Source organism: Lagopus muta, chromosome 1 (assembly GCF_023343835.1).
Source record: "Lagopus muta isolate bLagMut1 chromosome 1, bLagMut1 primary, whole genome shotgun sequence".
Classification (NCBI taxonomy): Eukaryota; Metazoa; Chordata; class Aves; order Galliformes; family Phasianidae; genus Lagopus; species Lagopus muta.
Genome location: NC_064433.1, coordinates 190,477,787 through 190,497,235, shown reverse-complemented (window position 1 = coordinate 190,497,235; position 19,449 = coordinate 190,477,787). Strand labels below are relative to the sequence as shown.

The 19,449-nt window shown below is 41.3% G+C and overlaps 1 protein-coding gene across 1 annotated transcript in view; it reads right to left on the bottom strand.

The window, feature by feature from the left end:
* Positions 1 to 19,449, bottom strand: part of TENM4 (teneurin transmembrane protein 4) — a 1,593,907-nt gene that overhangs the window by 208,900 nt on the left and 1,365,558 nt on the right. The window contains exon 15 of the mRNA XM_048933792.1: positions 4,729 to 4,981. Within this exon, the coding sequence (XP_048789749.1) occupies positions 4,729 to 4,981 (253 nt within the window). The remainder of the gene's footprint in view (positions 1 to 4,728; positions 4,982 to 19,449) is intronic.

Here is a 19,449-nt window from a genome sequence, read left to right as displayed (position 1 = left end):
GTGCTACGTTTTTGCTGGTTTGCTTGTTTCGGTTTTGGATTTGACAACTTTTTAATTGCTAACTTGATTAATTTGTCCACTTTGGAACAGTGAGAGCTTGATATTTAGAAGTTTCATTTTGAAATCTCTATTTTAACTTCTGAACTTCTTGCTCAATATGAATATTCCAAACAAAAAAGTTTATCAGCGATAAACAGGTTGAAGTTGAAAAAAGGTTTTACTGGAACCCAAATTCCAATAGCAGAGTTTTGGCTATAATCTGGATAATACAGGCCATAGGCAAGATACACAGGGCCTGAATATTAAAAAGCCTGCATTTGATTTTGCACACAATAGAAATATTTTGCAGTATTTGGCCTTCCCAGCATGTACTTTGATGAGTCACTTTTTGACCTATATATGCTAAACTGTTTTATGCATTTTGAGGAGAATAGCAGGAACATAAAGAATTAAGTTAAAGGCACAGCTGGGAAGAGATTTTGTCTTTCTCACCTTTGGTCTTGGTTCTCAAAATCTGACAAAAGTACATTCTTCCCATCTTTTTTAAAACCAAAAACCAGTCCTGCTTTTGCCCATGCCTTTTTTCAGCATCAAAATTCTAAGTCTGAACATGAATAAATTCCCTGGCCAAAACTAGCAAAAGGAACATAACAGCACTGTGGCACTTTCTCACTTATGCAGGATTAAGCGCTTACAGGATATAAGTGACATGATGTGAACTCAAACGAGAACTCTTCTGTCAAAGAAACTGGATTCAGGTAACATGCTATACCAAGGGAAACCAGCCCTGTCACATTATACAAACCTTGATGCTGTCTCTTATGAAATGTCCTGAACCTTCATTTCCATTTCTACTTCCTCCTCCTTCCTGCTGCTAATGCCAGTACTTGCTTAGTTCAACTCACTGCTTTTGAAGGCCTCCAGGCTTCTTTGCCAGCACAGATCTACTCCTTAATCTGAATGCAAGTAAAGTCACTCCTATTCACAGCTTTGGAGCAAAGTGGATCGACATGCACGAGCTGTGTGCCATAGCATTTGAGACATCAATCCATCCCCAAGTGTTTGCTGCTTCCTCACATTCCCTAGGAATGCAGGAAAGGTTGGATGTTGAATTCAATGCAAAAAGAAGCAGCGTATGTGCATGCACCAAGCATTTAATGGGTAAGGGGCAAGGCATCTAGCAACGCTGATCAATGGAAGTTCATCAGTAGTTAAAATCCATGTTAGATTGGTTCCATGAATTTCACTTGTGTCAAAAGAGCAGGAGAGGAGTGAGTGGGTTGCATCATCTTATAATGTGCACATGTGAAAAAGAGAGGTGATTGGTCACCGATGCAACTGATGCAGGACTGTCCTCGCTGAAGGCTGGGCAGATTCTCCTCCCTTGGAGATTACTTGTGAAAAGCTGTCTGTTTACAAACCACTCTCCCTTCTCACTGTGAGTTGAGTAGTAGAATCTGACCTTACACAATTATCACATGAAATTTTCTGGGAATGGAAGTCTCCTGCAAGCTGCAGGTTTGTCAACCAGACGTCCATCTAGTTGGCATTTATTTGCTCCCTGCAAGGTCAAATGTAGAGGAACAGAAAGGATGCCTAAGAAGAAGGAAGAGTGAGGAATAAATACTGGGAGAACTGACTTACCTGTCAGGAGTGACTGCTGAGCAAAGATCTTCCCATCACAACCTTGATAATATATTGCTTTTAAAGCAACAAAAAAGGGAGCAGACAGGAAAAGAATGAGGAAGAAGGAAAAACAGAGGAAAGGAAGTGAAAGGAAATGAAAAAAGAGGAGGGGGAGAAGAGGAGAAGCTCTTCGTCTTGCAACATATAGAGTTTTTGTATATGGGATATGCTTGTCATGGCAGTCATACTCGTGTGACATATCTCTGCTTGCCTTTGTGTTACATGTTGGAAATTTCCAGGCAGTGACAAACCACTCAAACTTTCCAGTTCTGAATGCTGCTTACAGTCCCCAACAGTTAAAGTCAAACCTCCTCAAACACTAGGGTGCTTAAAAATCTAGAACTGTAGGCACGTTTCACAGCCTGTGACAATCTCTGTTTAAGAGATGGAGCTTTTCCTTCATGTTTGCTCTCAGTGTTGACCAATATGAAATTTAAAAAGAAGGAATATTCAAAAGAAATACAATTCCATTTTTGACATGAGATTACAGTAATCTCCTATTGCTATACTTCAAAGGCCTTAATTCTTGGATTAATGTCTCTTGGTCAGGATTTATTTTTTACATATTGGACATTTTATTCTGTTAAGTGGAAGTCATTTCTTTGGTTCTAAAAGTCTTTGCAGTGGGGAAAGTTGACTCTATGGAACAGGTGAAACTGGGCTGGCAAACTGGGAAAGTTTGCCGAACAGATCTGAAGCCTTTTACATCTACAGAATTCTACCAAAGGAAATGAAGTTCCCTGCATGCTTGAAGAGCAGATTATCAGAGTGGAGATTTGTCACAGATTTGCCAATCATCTACGCAGTGCATAAAATCATAGGTTATTCTATTTTTTTTTTAATGTTTGTTCAGTGAGGGAAAAAAGCCTGTCAGTCATGTTCTGTCAGTGCGCATGTTGGCTGTTTGGCGTGCTTTTCCAACATGTTCACTGTCTTCTAGAACACTGGGCAACACTGTGCCATCCCATGCTCAGTGTCAGAAACCACATCAGTCTTCAAAGCATCTGTTATCTAATTAATAAAATGTTTAAACTCTGGATCAGCTACAAATACGAGTGATTCGTGAGGCATTCTCACCATTAAATGATGCAGATCGAACTCCTCAAGTAAGTAGATGTAAGAAGTGCAGTTGAACTGACAGTAACAATGTGACAACCCAACCTGCAGAAAGAACTGTGTACTTCATCCCCAATGATTTTGTGGGGAAAAATGAGGCCTGTCTTTAAGCACACACTTATTTACAGTTTAATAGAAACAACTCAGTACTAGCCAAGTACACTACAAACTCCTGTACTAATTATAATGTGGTACAATTGCCTCTTCATCTCACTCTTTGATCATTACCAAAATTGGGCAACTGGATGCAGGACGTTTTCAGGTAAGAGTTTAAACTCTGGCACTCCTCCAGAGTGATTCATTCTCAGTTGTTAGGTGTTGTGTTCTGAGAGACTGCGGTCAGAGATGAGGATGCCCTGGCACTCTTCAAACAGGATAACGTCTCTTCTCTGAAGAAACTGTCACTTCTGGTTTAGGAAAAGGCAGTGTTCCAGAATTACAGACCACTACTTACGTAAGGGTTCTTGGACTAGCCACTAAGTATTCTATAATGCAATAGTTTTTTTAAACAAAACAATACATAGAAGTCAGTGCTTGTGCCTATATGCTCAAGAATTAGGAAGACGATTTAATTACTGAAACTGTTGCCAAATCACACTTGCAGTACTTGCTTATAATTTTGTCTTAATCTTTCGGAGCCAGCTTCTTAGTTGGGTATTTTAAATTAAGCAGTCTCAGAGAAATTAATTATCTTTAAATGCCATAAAATGTTAGACTGAGGTCTGTTTTGGAAGTTTCAGGGAGCCAGCAGACACAGCTACTTCTCTAAGAGACCGACAGATATTAATTTTTAAAACCTATTTTTAATGCAGAAGCTGGCAAAACTGGGTACATTTTGTCCCAGGATACAGACACAGCTACCACTGATTTCAATGAGATTCCCACAGGCAGTGAAGCAACAAATTTGGCCCCTGGCTCAGTTTTCAGTCTGTAAATCTTTTTTGCTGTCTAAAATCTTTCTGGTCGGTTTGAGAAGGCAAGACTAACAAGGGGAAAAAGGCAGCTAAGTCAGCGCACCATGTTTGGCCTGGAAGATTTCTTTTTAGACTAAAAAAAGACACCGTGCACAGGAGCTCATAGCTCCAGCATCTCCAATGGCTTTTCATCAACAAAGGAAACAGTGAAGCAAAACCTGTGGAGAACGTGAAAACAGAGTTTCAAGAGGGGCGACTCAAAGATGTACTCCCAGGCAGGTGGGAAGACTGAGGCTGAGGAAGTAGAACTCCCTTTTCCAGAATCTACATGTTTGGACAAAAAAGCCTGTAAATTAAGTTATGAACCAGAACAACTCAGTGCAACCTTGCTACAACCTTGATATGTTGCAAAGATGGAAAATTAGAAGTTAAATGAAAACATCATTAATTGACTGATGCTGTGCTGTCTGGTACTGGGCGCTTGTTGGAACGATGCTGTAGGACAGCAGAATGCAGCAGCTGAGCTCTCCTCATTAGGTAAATTAAGATCAGCCTTTCTGAAAGGTGTACTACAAAAGCATCTGCTTGACAGCTAGAAGAAGGCTGTCTTTTCAATGTGTTGACTAATTTCAGTTTCTTAAGTAGGATATTAATTTATCCTACCACATGTAGGATGAGAAGGCATTATAGGGAAAGTAAAAAGAAAAGAAAAAAGAAAAAAGAAAAAAAAAATCAAAACCATTTAAATCTGTGATCCTAACTCTGATTTTAAATGAGGAAAATAGCCTTACAAGCAGTTATTAAAAGACAGTATTTTCAGTTTATGAAAAAAGAGCAATGTTCTCTTCTCCTAATCCAAATAAAAAGACATGAAGAAGGATAAACACAACTCAAAATACGTCATCCAAACACCTGCCCACAAACTGATCAGCTACCTACACAGAGGTACAGACGTTTCATCACATCCTTAGCACACACAATCTGTTGTAAAGTACTGAAGAGAATGGCCCACCTGGTTTCCAGCGGGATGTTGCTGTTCAGTAACCAGTTGTCCTGAGCGTGGGCTGGTTCTTGAGTGCTGGCTGGTTGTTCCCCTGACAGAGAGTGGTCCGTGGGAGCTGGGCTTGGATTGCTGCGTGGAGTGAAGTTCCCTCTGTTCAGGGAATTGATGGAGGCTGCGTGATGTTGGTTAGGGGTGTGAGCATGTGATATTGGAGGTGGTGGAGTTCGGAGTCGTGAATGATTTTGAAGATTTGGAGGATGATCTAAAAGAGAAGTGAAATCTTGTTAAGGTTCAGGATGTCAGTAGTTCCGTGCTACACTCATTTCTGCGCAGGCATTTTCAAAGTGTACGACGGCTTGGATGCCACATATCTTAAACTAACATGTGCTTGTTCCAGGTGTCCTAATGACACGTGCACTGACCCACTAGCTGGCTAGAGAAATATTTTGGTTTCATGCAAGAAAGTTATGAATGCTTAAAGGACTGCAATAAGGCCATCCTGACAGCCAGGCTAACTCCAACTCACAATTGCAGCTTGCAAACCGCGGTCTATCTGTGACACTGATTTGTGATAAAGCGAGAAAAATACAACCAGCCTAGAGAAATAACACTTAAGAACAATTTTCTGATAGATATACAGCTCCCAGTGAAGTTTGTTCTGCCTGTGTTCTTCAAGAAGTTTCAATAGTTAAGCCAACAGGAAGACTGAGAACACATTTAGTCATAGACTGAGTTCAGAGAAAGCCATAAAACTGTGTCAGGATTACACAGTTTAACAAAATGCAGTAGTCTGTATTGTTAGAGATGTACTCACACTGAGTAAAAAATGCACGTGGCGTAAAAACTGAGGTGTCAGGAAAATAAAGCAAAGCATAACGAAGAAAGATGTAAAGAAAGGTGATGTAGCTGTTTTCAGTAAAACTCCAGATATCATTGTTTGTCAGCCAAGAGTTTGAGGGAGGTAGATTGAAGAAGGCAAACACTCAGGAAAAGACCAACATAGTGCTGATCATCTTGGTGTTTTTAGTTTGTATCTAACTACTTTCACATGTTTGAAGGAACTTAAGGGAGACTGGAAGTTCAAAATATTGATATGGGCTCCATTAAACATTCCTCTTTGATTTTAGTAGACTTCAGCTTGCAAGTTGTTAATCCACAACAGTTATCTGATGTCTTACCTGAAAAACAAAGGTATCAATCTAATACTTCCCAACTAGACTTTAGTATCATGAAAAACTAACACTCATTTAGTCTCTAATCAGAGAGCTCAGGAATCAGTGTACAGTGTCATAAGTTACAGTGAATGGTGACAAAATTACCAGGACGTTTAATGACACTTTTGTCATTTGGATTAGGACCTGGATTCAGGAAAAGAACAAGGGAAGCTTTTACAAATCCCTGCAGGCTCTTGGATGTTTAGACACAAGATTAAATTTAAAGATGTTTCCCATCCTTTCCTTTGTCACCCTATATTAACTCAAACAATCTCATTAATAATTGTAGTTAAATTATTCCAAAACTGTAGGGTGGTTGAGGTGATCTAGCAAAACAGTGGGAAATATTAGTTATGAAGGTGCCTGTTGTCTGCTTAGAATCAATAAGACTGGAAAAGACCACTAAGATCACCAAGTCCAACCCCAACCCATCATGCCCACTGCCCACATCCCTCAGTGCCACATCTCCATGGTTCTGGAACACCTCCATGGATGGTGACTCCACTTCACCTTCCTAATTGAATCTACATGTAGAATATGCATCTCTGTTTGGCCTTTTTAAGTTGGACATTGGAACTGGGTTATATATTACATAAGAATTAGTGCTTTTAGGGTTCATTTTACCTGAAGAAGGCTATAGTTCACATTAAAAGTACTGTTGTCTCTACTATAATGCAACAGACAATAATCAGCTCAAAAAGAAGTCTGTGCCATTAATTTGCATTTGGGTAGATAATTTCTCCCCAGGAATCTCAGGTCCGACTCCCCATAGTATACCCAGAATTAAAAATGCTATTCTGGACTCCAATGTAAGGCCAACTCTTGTTGAACAAGCTAATGGGAAGGGTGAGTAGCAACCGTGGCTGCTACAGACGAGGAATGCCAGAACCAAAGCAGGTTCCATCAGTTCTGCAGCACCATCTGAGTGGAGACCTCCAGCTGCCCTTGCACTGGACATTATTTGGAACTACTGATTAAATGAAACTTAATGAGCAGAGAGACAGTAAAAACAACAGGGGAGGATTACAGATTTTCAGTTTCTAGGGCTGTTCATCCATCTATCCATTCCCAAGAATTTAATTCATCCCAGAAAAAAAAAGCCTCAAAGTCTAAAAAGGAGCAGCATCCCAAAGTTTCCCAAGTTCAGCTATCCATGTTTCTGTTACAGACAATACCCAAGATGAACCCTCTGAGAAAACAAGAGAGGCAAACAGGTGAACTTCTGACTAAGTGACGGGTATTCTGGGATGTCCTCCTCCTAGCGTTTGTCTTTTCCTACAAAAGCCCCATTCTCACTGAGCCAGAGCCTGCCACCAAAGACCAGTTATGTAAATTCCAATTTACTCACTATTACTGCAGACACATTGCAGATGCTATTATGGATAATGCTTTTGAATCAACTAAAATGTGTCATTTTCGTGCTCTATTTGCATACCCTCCGTGATTTCATTGCTAAGTAAAGACAGCACATTTATCCTACTCTGGCCCATGTGATTTTTCGTATGATTTTATTGCTTATATTTCTTTTCCTGACATGTAGGTAGCTTTTCCTCCCAGAATGTTCTTAATTTTATTCATGTACAAATTCTGAACACTTTTGTCACGTCTGAACATTGCTGCATTTAATATACCTTGACTGGGATTAGCAGCTATCTCCCTTGCCTTATGATCCTTTATTTTCCTCTTCTCAAGTGGAGGAACATTAGAAAAAAGGGTGCAGATGAAAGCACAAGCTATAAAATCTTCCTACTGACAATTACTGCAGCTCTGCAGGATTTTCTTGATGCAACAAAACTACTGAGGGTCTTACCCTCTGTGGTAACAGATGTCCTAGAGGATTTGCAAAAGATATGGAAACCCATGAAGTGAATTTGTTCTTGATTTCCCAAAACTGCAACTGTCCCTTTATTTGAATATGCTCTCTTTAACTTCTTCCACAATTTCTGAGTGATGGTGAAGTGTGGACGTTTGGCCCCACGGGAAGCAGAACCTTAATGCTGGCAGCAGTGGCTCTCTTACATTTTGTATGTGCCTGTATCTTAAACACTGGGCAGACACTCAGATTATCCTGCTGTATGTTATATACAAACCCTCTGTAGTTACAGCTACTTAGGCAGAACTGAATTTTTACAGATGCCTTTACATAGGAGGGATAGAGGGGAAGTCACAGTGAGCTTTCTGCATTTAAAAGCAAACCACTGTTGGGACAAATAATTGCAGAAATTCAGAGGACTTTCTAGAGAAGCCAGACCTTGTGACCTCTGCACACAGTATACTACATTTCTCACAACATTTTAAAATCAGTTATGAGATGGCTAACTATGATTTCTTGGAGGTTATCCTGCTTTACTCATGAACAGACAATTTTCTGCATTTTCCTCCTTGCTGAAGGTTTCCAAAAAAAAACCCCTTGGATTTTATCAGTCCCTCTTTTCGGAAGGACCAGGTAAGCTAACAGAGCACTGAGGAATAACAAAAAACCCCAGAAAATAACAGTCTTCAAATTTCTAACTGTTCCCAGAGTCTATGGAACACAGCCTACGAAGCGATTTTGGACTTGAAGGGACAGCAGAAGAGATCTTAGGATCATGGAATCACGAAGGTTGGAAAAGACCACTAAGATCATCTAATCCAACCATCAACCCATCACCAGCACGCCCACTGTCCATCAGCAGCACAGGAGTTCTCACAGCCTTGGATGCCAGGTGCCAGTGACGTAGGATCCCAGTGCTGAAGTTCAGTATCTCTAGAAGATAGCTAGGCACTGTGGAAGTCTAAATAGCTTAGAGTTTCATTCATATCCCTGTAAGGTTAGTTTCCTCTAATGGCCCTTCAAAGTGTGTCTCATATGAAATATGTCAGCATTCAAATGTAACACTGAAATCCTGACTGCGAAAAAACACCCAAAAAAATCAAGTTGCTCTTGTGTTGCTTTTTTGTTTGTTTCTTGACATTAAAATGCCATTGACTAACACTGGCTTGGTAACCACAGATGAAGCAGGACTGAAAGATAATTCAGTTAATGAAGCTTGTACTTGGCAAATATTAGAGAGAAATGTGTGAATGAAGAAGTGAATAAATGTGAACCATAAAAAGATTGCCAGTGAGGAGCTAATATGACAAAATTTGAATAAAAGCTCTGAACTTTACGTTCCTTTTCTTTTCCTTAGTCTTCAGTGAGCAATGCTGTTATGAAATTAGTCTATGTAACGATTACGCTTTTTGATTCATTAGGTTTTGGGATGGTGTTCAGGACAAATGTGCTAACCTCAAAGTTAAAAATGCACTCACTCATCTTTTTTTTTTCCTTTTTTTCCCAGCTTGCTTGGTGCCTCCATACATTTGTCATTCATATGTCTGCTGTATTCTGATGGCCTGATGCCTGACCAGTGTCTGGGTTAGACAGAGGAAATATTTCTCCTTACTTGCTGCGGATAAAAACAGGCAGGATGAATCACTTGTTCCTCCCTTGAACTCAGACTGCACAGTAGTAGCTGTGATGACTACCGTGGCAGTGTGACTTTGGACAGCAGTGCTCGTACCCCACAGAAATCCCTCACTGCAGAGGAAATAATCTGTTTAAAAGTAATTCACTTCTGCATTTGACAGCCAGGAAAGCTAAGAGCCTTGCTCTGGCTCCAGGACCATGCCTCAACCAGCTGCACATGGGGGCTCACAACCCTCACACCATCAGCCAGCTGAAAATACCCCCGCAGACTCTCTGTTCCTTTGGGTGCCACTGGTGATGGGAACTAGGGGGCTTCCACTTGTTAAGCAGATGGACCTCCTGACATCAGGTGGGCTATAAAAGACTGAAGCAGGTCTTCCCCAGCACCTTTTAGGGGGCACTAGGAGTTTAAACAGCAATTTGTAGGAAACTCCCTCCTCTAAGAAACATCTGACGCCAGGCTCTGTATAGACTGGGACAGTCTATAAATAAAGCCACCAAAATGAAGACAGAGGTGAATCAGGTCGTCAGTATCCAGATGATGGAGTTGCATGTAGATGTCAGTTTTCCCTCCCTAATATTTAAAAGCTGCAATCAGTGGTGCAATTCAAAGGTCTCTTGGATTCTGAATGACTGAATTTCTCCTTAAGATGAATATCCACAGAATTGATCTTCAGACTGGCTTCTCCCACCATCGAGATACCATCAAGTACCTTGCTGTGAAATCCATCTTTTGCTCTGACGACATGTTGCACTGCTGGTTTTCAAAATACTAAGCAAGAAAATGAATCATAAAAGCAAACAGGGAAGCGATGGATAATCTCCATGAAGTAGCTAAACAACAGTTGGAAAGCTACCTTTATTTTTTTTCTCTGTTTTATTTTAAGTAACAGCACAAAAGGGAGCTGCTATTCCACCAAGGACTCCAACCAGAGAAAAGCCCAGTCTTCACCTTGAGCTGAAAATCAGCTATGCATATGTACTGGTTCTCCAAGCTGGGCTTTTTACTTTTTAAAAAGTAACACTTTTTAAAAGGTCCATGTCACTGTGATCACAATGTGATATGTGCACATGTAGAACGAGTTGAAGCTTCTCTCTAGCAGCACGGATAAACACTTTGCTGCTTTTGCAGCTTATAGAAAACAACAGGTGCACAAAATCAAGTCCAAACAAGCCATCTTCTCAGTATTTTTCCCATCTAATGTGTACAGTACATGCAAACTTTCCTCTCAAGTGCCAAAGTGCCTTTGCAAAAGCGAAATATTGACTTTTGGGGTTTAAATCAATTTTGTACTTGATGCTAGGCTGTCAAGCTTTGGCTCTACACAGTCAACGAGAGCTCTGGGTGGTTGTTCTTTCATTAGTATGCATCTGATTGAATTGTACACCCTGCAAGTAATGCTTTTTAAAAGGTCCATGTCACTGTCAAAGGATGCTTTGCTGACTTTTAACCCATGGTGTCCATTATCGAAGTTAATAAAAGGACACTAAAAACAAGGCAGAAGCTTCCTATTCAGACTCTGACAGTTTATGAAGAATCATTACCTTAAACAGGGCAAGGTAAAAAAAACAAAACAAAACCAAGAGAATGCCTGGCAGAGTGTAAATGAGTTAGTTAGAATTGGATAACATGTTTAAGTTCTTAAATAAATTACTTGCAACATGAGAAAGTACCTTCTACAGTGCACATCTAAGTAAATTTGCTTGCAGCTCTGGATGCCTTGGATGGTTTTGCTGCTGGAATTACAAAAAAGGAGCAGCTCTGTCGACACTGATACTATAATGTGGATGCAGTGGCAAATTTTGGAGGCTCAAACCATACAACTGCTAGCATTTATAAGGGCATGTAGTGACAAGACGAGGGAAAATGGCTTTAAACTGGGAGAGAATAGTTTTAGACCAGATATTAGGACGAAATTCTTTACATTAAAGGGTGGTGAGACACTGGCACAGGTTGCCCAGAGATGTGGATGCCCCTCCCCAGAAGCATTCAAGGCCAGGCAGGATGGGGCTGTGAGCAACCTGGTCTAGAGAGAGGTGTCCCTGCCTACAGCAGGGAGGTGAAACTAGATAATCTTCAAGGTCCCTTCCAAAACAAACCATTCTGTGATTCCACGATTCTGGTCTAGGCATACAAGCTGCTACAAGGCAGCATTTACATGCAAGGCAAGAAAATCCATTGGCTTGAATGAGAGAGTGTGTGTGCCCTGAACCTGAGTTGCTGCACTTGTCAAATTACAGCCAACAAATGCTTCTAATCAGCTGTGCCTGTAACCAGAACCCACCGTGCAGCTGGGAACTTGCTGCTCCCTCTTTCTGAAAGAATTGATGCAGAAGGTATTTCTGAATATGTGTACCTTTATTGAAGTGTATTCAGTTCCCCGTGCTTTTTATGTGTAAGTGTATGCTACATAAACCCTAAAACTCATCTGCAGTCAGTCACTGTACTCTGTGACTGAGGATTAGGCGATGCTTCTGCCACCTGGATGATTACTCCTCACCAGGCTCCGTTCAGTGGCATCCAACTCATGCAGGCTCAGCGCAAGCAGCTGGGTGCCACCCCACCCATGTGGAAGCCCTGGAGGAATAGAAATAACTCTCAGATTTGCTGCCCCCCACTGCACATTTAAGAAATGTGACTGTTATTCCATGTAAGGTTATTCTTCTTGAAAGAAGCTATGCACATTTCTCTGATGCTTTCCGACTTCAGGCACAGAGGAGCTATTTGTACAAGGGGGTTCATCAGCTTTCTCTGTCTCTGTTGTGTGACTTCCATACAGATGGAGACAAACATATAAATAAAGAGAAAACCACACAGTTCAGCCTTGTCCAACCAGACATGATTACATTGGCAAGTTTCTGAAGATTTTGCATGAAGCAGTTCCCAGAACTACAGTGCATCAGCAAAGGGTGTCTTTGGTTGCAGTAATAGCAAACAAACACAAGATTTTGCCGGTACAGCTCTGTCAAATAGTTTTGGTTTTTTTGTCATATGCCTACATTGAAAAAGCTTTGACATACAGACTTGATCTTTGCTTGTTTTTTTTTTTTTCCTAAAATTAAAAGAAATAAGCAGCCTCTCTTTTGCTCTCGCCCTTCAGAATCTATGATTCTAAACTGCTGTGACTTAGCTACACATCTAAAGGGACTGACAGATCCCAGCTCCATCAGCAAAGCTGACTATTTATAGCAGCTGAGGAAATTGTCTGTTTTATATAATTTTTACAATGTTGGCACTGGCAAGTGGCTCATGATCAAAAACCGTCCTGTTGCAAATCCAAAGTGATACAGCTCACATCCAGCTCAACTGCATGACAGAGCCAGGTGCTCACTCCCATGGTCAGGGTGAGAGATTAATATGCTGCAAATCACATTAAGAATTTACTGTAAGGTTAGCTTGGGTTTGGAGTTAGAAGGGGCATGCAATGCCCAGAGCTGCCGGTTGCTGCGCAGCACAGACATCCAAGGGAGGGTTTTGTCCCTTTCTCTTTCGGTTGTACACATCCTGGGCTTGTGAATGAATCAGACTCTGGAAACACACAGTGCCATTATCTCGCAGCAAAGCGCTTATGGAATGTGACACGATGCGGTGTAGCACAATGCCAACAAGCACTAATGCTTTTAATTATTTACTCTAGAGAAAGAAAGGGGGAAATTTCATGTTGGCTGCAGCTGAAATGAACTGCTTTATGTCTTCGGTGGAGAGTTTTTCATGCCTTTGGATCGACTTCTCTGCACGTGCTGCCAGTTGGGTGGCAGAGGCAGCAAGCAGAAGCACTGAGCAGTACAGAGCCCACTTGCCACTTTGTTTTGTTACCCTCCCTCTGCATCTGTCTCCCTTTTAACTCTATTTTGCTGCCTTTAAAGTTGTAACGATGCCATTTCTGCTAAATACCTCCAAAGTCCAGCATCAGCTGGTGACAATTCTGACAGCTGTGGCTGACTTGATGCCTGTCACTGTGATTAATACCTCCCCCCGCCCCATCCACTGCATGCACAAAAGCTGACTGATTCCCTTTGGTGAAAAACCATGGGTGCAGTTAAGTGTAAAATCTCCGCACAGGTGGAGAACCTTATTCCCTTTGGCACAGGAATCTGATTTGTGAGAGCTGGGCTCCATGACCTTTCCCTTCAGGTTCTATTTGACATTCTCTGAAGCACGACAGCAGAAGGCTGCGCTCCAAATAATTCTGAAACAGACATAAAACTTTTATATTTTTATTAACACTTGAAGAGGCCACTAAAAGAAAATCAAAACTATGAATCTGTCAAGACACCCCGGTAATGCTGCACTTTGTTCACAAAGCTACCATGACAGAAGGGCAGTGTAGTTTATCGGTGGGTATGTTTGTCTGTTCATAACACCTCTGTCCCCTAAATAACTCAGCACCAATTAACACAGTCCCTCTGGCATCACACTTCTGAGAGGAAGTATTTCTGATGGCCAGCCTCATTTATCATATTCTTTTTGTTTTTCTTATGCATTTGCAATATAAACCACACAATCATGTCACTGAATCATGGAATCATAGAATGGCCTGGGTTGAAAAGGACCACAATGATCATTTACTTTCAACCCCTGCTATGTGCAGGGTTGCCAACCAGCAGCCCAGGTGCCCAAAGCCACATCCAGCCTGGCCTTGAATGCCTCCAGGGATGGAGCATCCACAGCCTCCTTGGGCAACCTGTTCCAGTGTATCACCACCCTCTGGGTGAAAAACTTCCTCCTAAAATATAACCTAAACCTCCCGTCTCAGTTTAAAACCATTCCCCCTTGTTCTACCACTATCCATCCTCACAAACAGCCGTTTTCCCTCCTGTTTATATGCTCTCTCCAAGTACTGGAAGGCCACAATGAGGTCTCCCTGCAGCCTTCTCTTCTCCAAGCTCAACAATCCCAGTTCCCTCAACCTTTCCTCACATCAGAGCTGCTCCAGCCCTCTGCTCATCTCAGTGCCCTCCTCTGGACCCGCTCCAAGAGCTCCACATCCTTCCTGTGCTGGGGGTCCCAGGTCTGGATGCAGCGCTGCAGATGGGGCCTCACAGGAGCTGAGCAGAGGGGGGCAATCACCTCCCTCTCCCTAGTCTAGCCATTTCTAGTCATCTCTGTATGTAACTAATAAAAATCAACATTAAATATGCATTAGTAGGTCATGAAGACATTTATACATAGAATCATAGAATCATAAAATGGTTTGGGTTGGAAGGGACACCAAGAATCATCAGGTTCCAACCCCCCTGCCACATCAGGGCCAGCAACCTCCAGATGTGGTACCAGACCAGGCTGCCTAGAGCTCCATCCAACCTGGTTTTGAACACCCTATAAAAATTCTAATATTGTTATCATTATCCTTTCACTCTCCGTGTACCTTTGTATCTATACTATACTACAAGGACTGTATCTATGCTATACTAAAAGGACAGAGCAGCCATGTTATACTTAAAAACTTTTCTTAATTCTTGTTCTTAACTTTGTTAGTCACATACCAGGAGGCGTTGCCTTTGCTGGCATCATATATTAAAGTGATGCTCACCAACTTTCATCTCAGAGAATGGGTTAATTTTAAATGACTACATAAAAAGCTTGCTGGGAGAACAGAAAGACTGCCCTAGCTTTACTGTAAGAATTTGCAAAAAAAAAAAAAAGAAAAAGAAAAAAAGAAAAAAAAAAAAAAAAAGTGAATCATCCATAGAAAGCTTTGGCTGGAAAGGACCTAAAGATCATGGAGTTCCAACCCCTCTATGACAGGCGGCATTGGCTCCCAGCATTTCAGGCAGACAGGGAATTGCTCTTTGTTACATTGGTACTCATTTTGGCTTTCTTCAGTATAGGTGAAACAAAAGAAAAACACTGTATCCAGTTCTAACGCAGTTGTCAAATGCACAATTTAACAACTGGAAGAGACATATTTCTTTCTGTCGTCCAACTTTGTAGACATAAGCCTATGAACTGCCCCCAGTGACACTGTCCCTGGATCAGTTAGTTCTAAATAGTTCAACTGGGAGATTTTCAGATGCACAAGCAGAAATTAGGTGACATCTCTCATTTACATCCGTGGCACTGCGCACTCACATGTGGTTATGATGAATTCCAATATTTTAAGGGAACATATCCACAGCATGGGGAATGGCTGTTTGTGAGGGTGGATAGTGACAGCACAAGGGGGAATGGATTTAAACTGAGACAGGGGAGGTTTAGGTTAGGAGGTTTAGGAGGATGTTTTTCACTCAGAGAGTGGTGACACACTGGAACAGGTTGCCCAAGGAGGCTGTGGATGCCCCATCCCTGGAGGCATTCAAGGCCAGGCTGGATGTGGCTCTGGGCAGCCTGGGCTGCTGGTTGGTGACCCTGCACATAGCAGGGGGTTGAAAGTAAACGATCATTGTGGTCCTTTTCAACCCAGGCCATTCTATGATTCTATGGTCATTCTATGATACGATTCATAAAATGAAAGAATGTCTTAGGCTGGAAGCAACCACAATGCCCATTCAGTTCCAACCCCCTGTCATGAGGGCTCACCATGCAGATTTTACAGCCAAGCCCTGAATTAACAGTAGTAGCACAGACCTCTGAAGCAAGGGGATTAGTTTGTTAAACAATGTGTGTTGGAAATGCATATTCCTAGCACTAGATGAAGTCCAATATTAGCTGAAGGATCCCTGAGCATGTGGCTGCTCAAGAGAGTGACATCGCACTCAGATAACTCTGTGGCACAAAGCGTGCGACTTTAAAGCTCAGCCAGATTATCACAAAAGATGAATCTTCGAAGGTTCTTTTCATTGCTTTCTGTAAGTGCTCTTGACATTCTCCAAAGCAGTTTAGGAGCTTCCTAGAAAAATGTCAAAATAAAGTAATAATTTTCTTATAATATTGCTCAACAAAATGTGAGCACGACATGATTTAGAAATTAAGGTTAGCAACTTCTAGAGACAGTGCATGCATACACACCTATATATTACCAAGAGCTTCACTGTGATGAAAACAATAAACAGAAATGTCATATGTGTTGTCAAAGAACTTGAGTTAAAACAACTGGTCGCTGTAGAGAGGGGATTTTACACGACCTTCAAGTATCCTAACAACGTACATTTCAACTATATATGAAACTTCTGTTCCAAACACTGGTAGTTATTCACTAAGCAACGCAATTTACACCGGCTTCACACTTGGAAGCATTTGCAATAAAATTTATACGCCTTCTAACTCTTTTTAAACAGCACAAATCAAGTTCAGCGCTAAGTTGTATTAAAATACGGCCTTACTTTTTAGGGACAATCTTGTTAAAAGCAACCGGCACAATTCCGTGAGGGTGACAACGTTTTTTGATTTAATTAAAGAGATGATTGTAAAGACACGTTTTACTATCTCTAACTCCAGGCCTCCAGGTGATAAAGGTTTTCTTTAATTCCCTTCATAGTCCCACAGCCTCCTCTACTCCCCAGCTGAATGATGTATGGTCTGGAACTGGCCCATCGTAAACCACTGGCTGTAAATAAACCCGTGGGATGGAGAACTGGCTGGAGGCTTTTAGGAGTGCTAACATAACATGTGCTATTCAGTTTACTGTGAGAGGACTTCTTTCAAAAAAAAAAAAAAAAAAAAAAAAACAACAAAAACCAACCATTTCCAAAGTCAAATTACTTAATAACATGATTTCAATAAATACTGATGGGACCCCTGTCTTGAACGTCATGGGATATGCTTATGAATAGAACTCCAGATTTATCATCTTTACCCTAAATTGTCCTAAAGCACTTATTTAACAAATTGATATCAAAAAGATAAGAATCATGTAAGTCATCACTGGAAGGCCGTTCTGCCCAATCCAGGACAAGCCAACTGTTACGAGGGATCACAGCATTTCACAGCAGATTCAGCTCTTTACGAGGGTAGATAATGGCAGGAAAAAGGGAAATGGTTCTAAGTTGAAGGAGGGAAGATTTAGGTTGGATGTCAGGGGAAGTTATTTAGTAGGAGAGTGGTGAGGTGCTGGAAGAGCTGCCCAGAGAGGCTGTGGGTGCCCCATCCCTGGAGGTGTTCAAGACCAGGTTGGATGGGGCCCTGTGTGATTCTGTGATGCTGTGAAGCTGCTCTGAAGACAAGAGCAAAACTTGAAAAGTAAGGTTGGAATTTTACAACTCATCTACTGCAAAAAATACTTTAATACTTGATGGGAACTTTAACAGCAGAGATCAGGCAGGATTTCCTTTGTTCTTCAGTTGCAGTGATCTAACCATGACAGTGACAGAGATGTGTACCCCGTTCTGAATCAAAAGCCCATCTTCCCATCAGTGTAGCCATTTGGAGAGAAATGTGCAGAAACTCCTGCAGAGATGCACTGCCTTGATGTGCAGCAAAATTCCCGTACTGTCAATACTTGCCTTGATCTGCAAGGTAACTTGCTAGATGTTAGCAGCAGTTCTTTGCACAGTACATGGCTACTAGAGAAAGTTTAGAAGATGGCAATGCACTGAGATTAATCAGTGATTGATGCCTCACTGCAGAACAAATGGGCAGAGTTTGTGGATACAGTTTGGAACGTTCACCTTCAGCCAGAAAAAAACATCATATTGAAAAATTCGATAGTTCCTATCTAGCCAAAGGAGAAGAGAAAGAATGAGGCAGGGTAAGGTTAGCCCTGAAGAAAGGATCATTGACAGAAGGACCACATTCTGCTTTTCTCTTCCACAGTTTTTCTTCTTAACAATCTATTTACTTCTGAGCAGGTCCTGATTTTTCCCAATTTGTTGGGTCTCATAAGTCAGATAAACCGGAGGGCTGGACATAGGTGCTCCATTTTCTCCACACTTCTATCCAATCTGATTTGTTACCTTCGGGAAGATTCACAGGCAGACTGCATCCTGAAGTCAACCACAAACCCAAACCTGATGGGATCTTGAAGGCAAAGAGCTCGCAGAGAAACTCCGGGCAGCAAAGAATTTATACTCTCTATTTCTTTTAATTTATGGTAGCAAAGCTGCCAGTTACAAACCCAAAAGCTTCCATGTAATTACACAGCATCTCATGAATGAGTAAAGTGATACTTAGCCTATTTGGGACCTGATGCTTTTAAAATAATCTATGTGGTGTACTCTGAGAGCCACAAACATAAATAATACTTTTTTATTGCACAGCAACTTTCACCCTAGACACTCCAACTAATTTATAGCATTAATTAGTTAAGAGCATCTGATAACAGGACTCCATATTAAGATGATTATGACTATAATTAAAGGTAATGAAATGATGAAAAGACCTGTGCTTGACTGGAACATTAAAACAGTCAACTCTAAAGTAACAAAAACAATGTTGAGAACAGCCAAAGATGTGTGACTAAATCCACACGAACGTATGGATTTCATTTCTCTATGCCAACCCTGCCTCCAGGTAGGAATATGTTGCGTGAGATTGGAAAGATTTGGTAGAAGTTTTGCAGTGGTACAGCAAGGAAATTAACACCAGAACAACAGAAAACCTGAGGCCAGCGAGGCATGCAGAGTTCTGTGGCAGCAATTAGAATTGGATGACTGAGCTCAAATGCTTTATGTTTCTAAGAGGAAACTGGTTTGGTTTGCAGAAGCGTGAATTCTTCAAGATATTGCTGTCTTTGCTTCCATTCTTGATGGACACATTATGCATGCACCACTATCTCTTGGAGATACATTTGCTGAGATCAAGAATGTACCTTAAATAAGGCTTTGGGCCCCCTGTGCCATGTGGGCTAGATATTGCTGGGTCCCTCTGTAACTGCAGAATTCAAATGCAATATGGTGCTGTTGTGATAGAGCAGGAATCTTTGCATTGGGAGGACAAATAGAGATTGTTAGGAGAATTACAATGCATTCTTTGACAAACCTGTCAAAATGATAATTTATCTATCTTTATTCACTCCATATGCAGACAGTGTATGATCTCCTTCAGGTAGAATGCTGCCTCTGTTTAGAAAGGCTCAAAATTTCAAGGAGAGAAAAAGACAGAAATGAAAAAGACTGAAATGAAGCTCCATTTTTCTTTAGGTATCAGCGTATGAGCTCAAGTGAAGTGACACATCACATAAATGTCCTCCA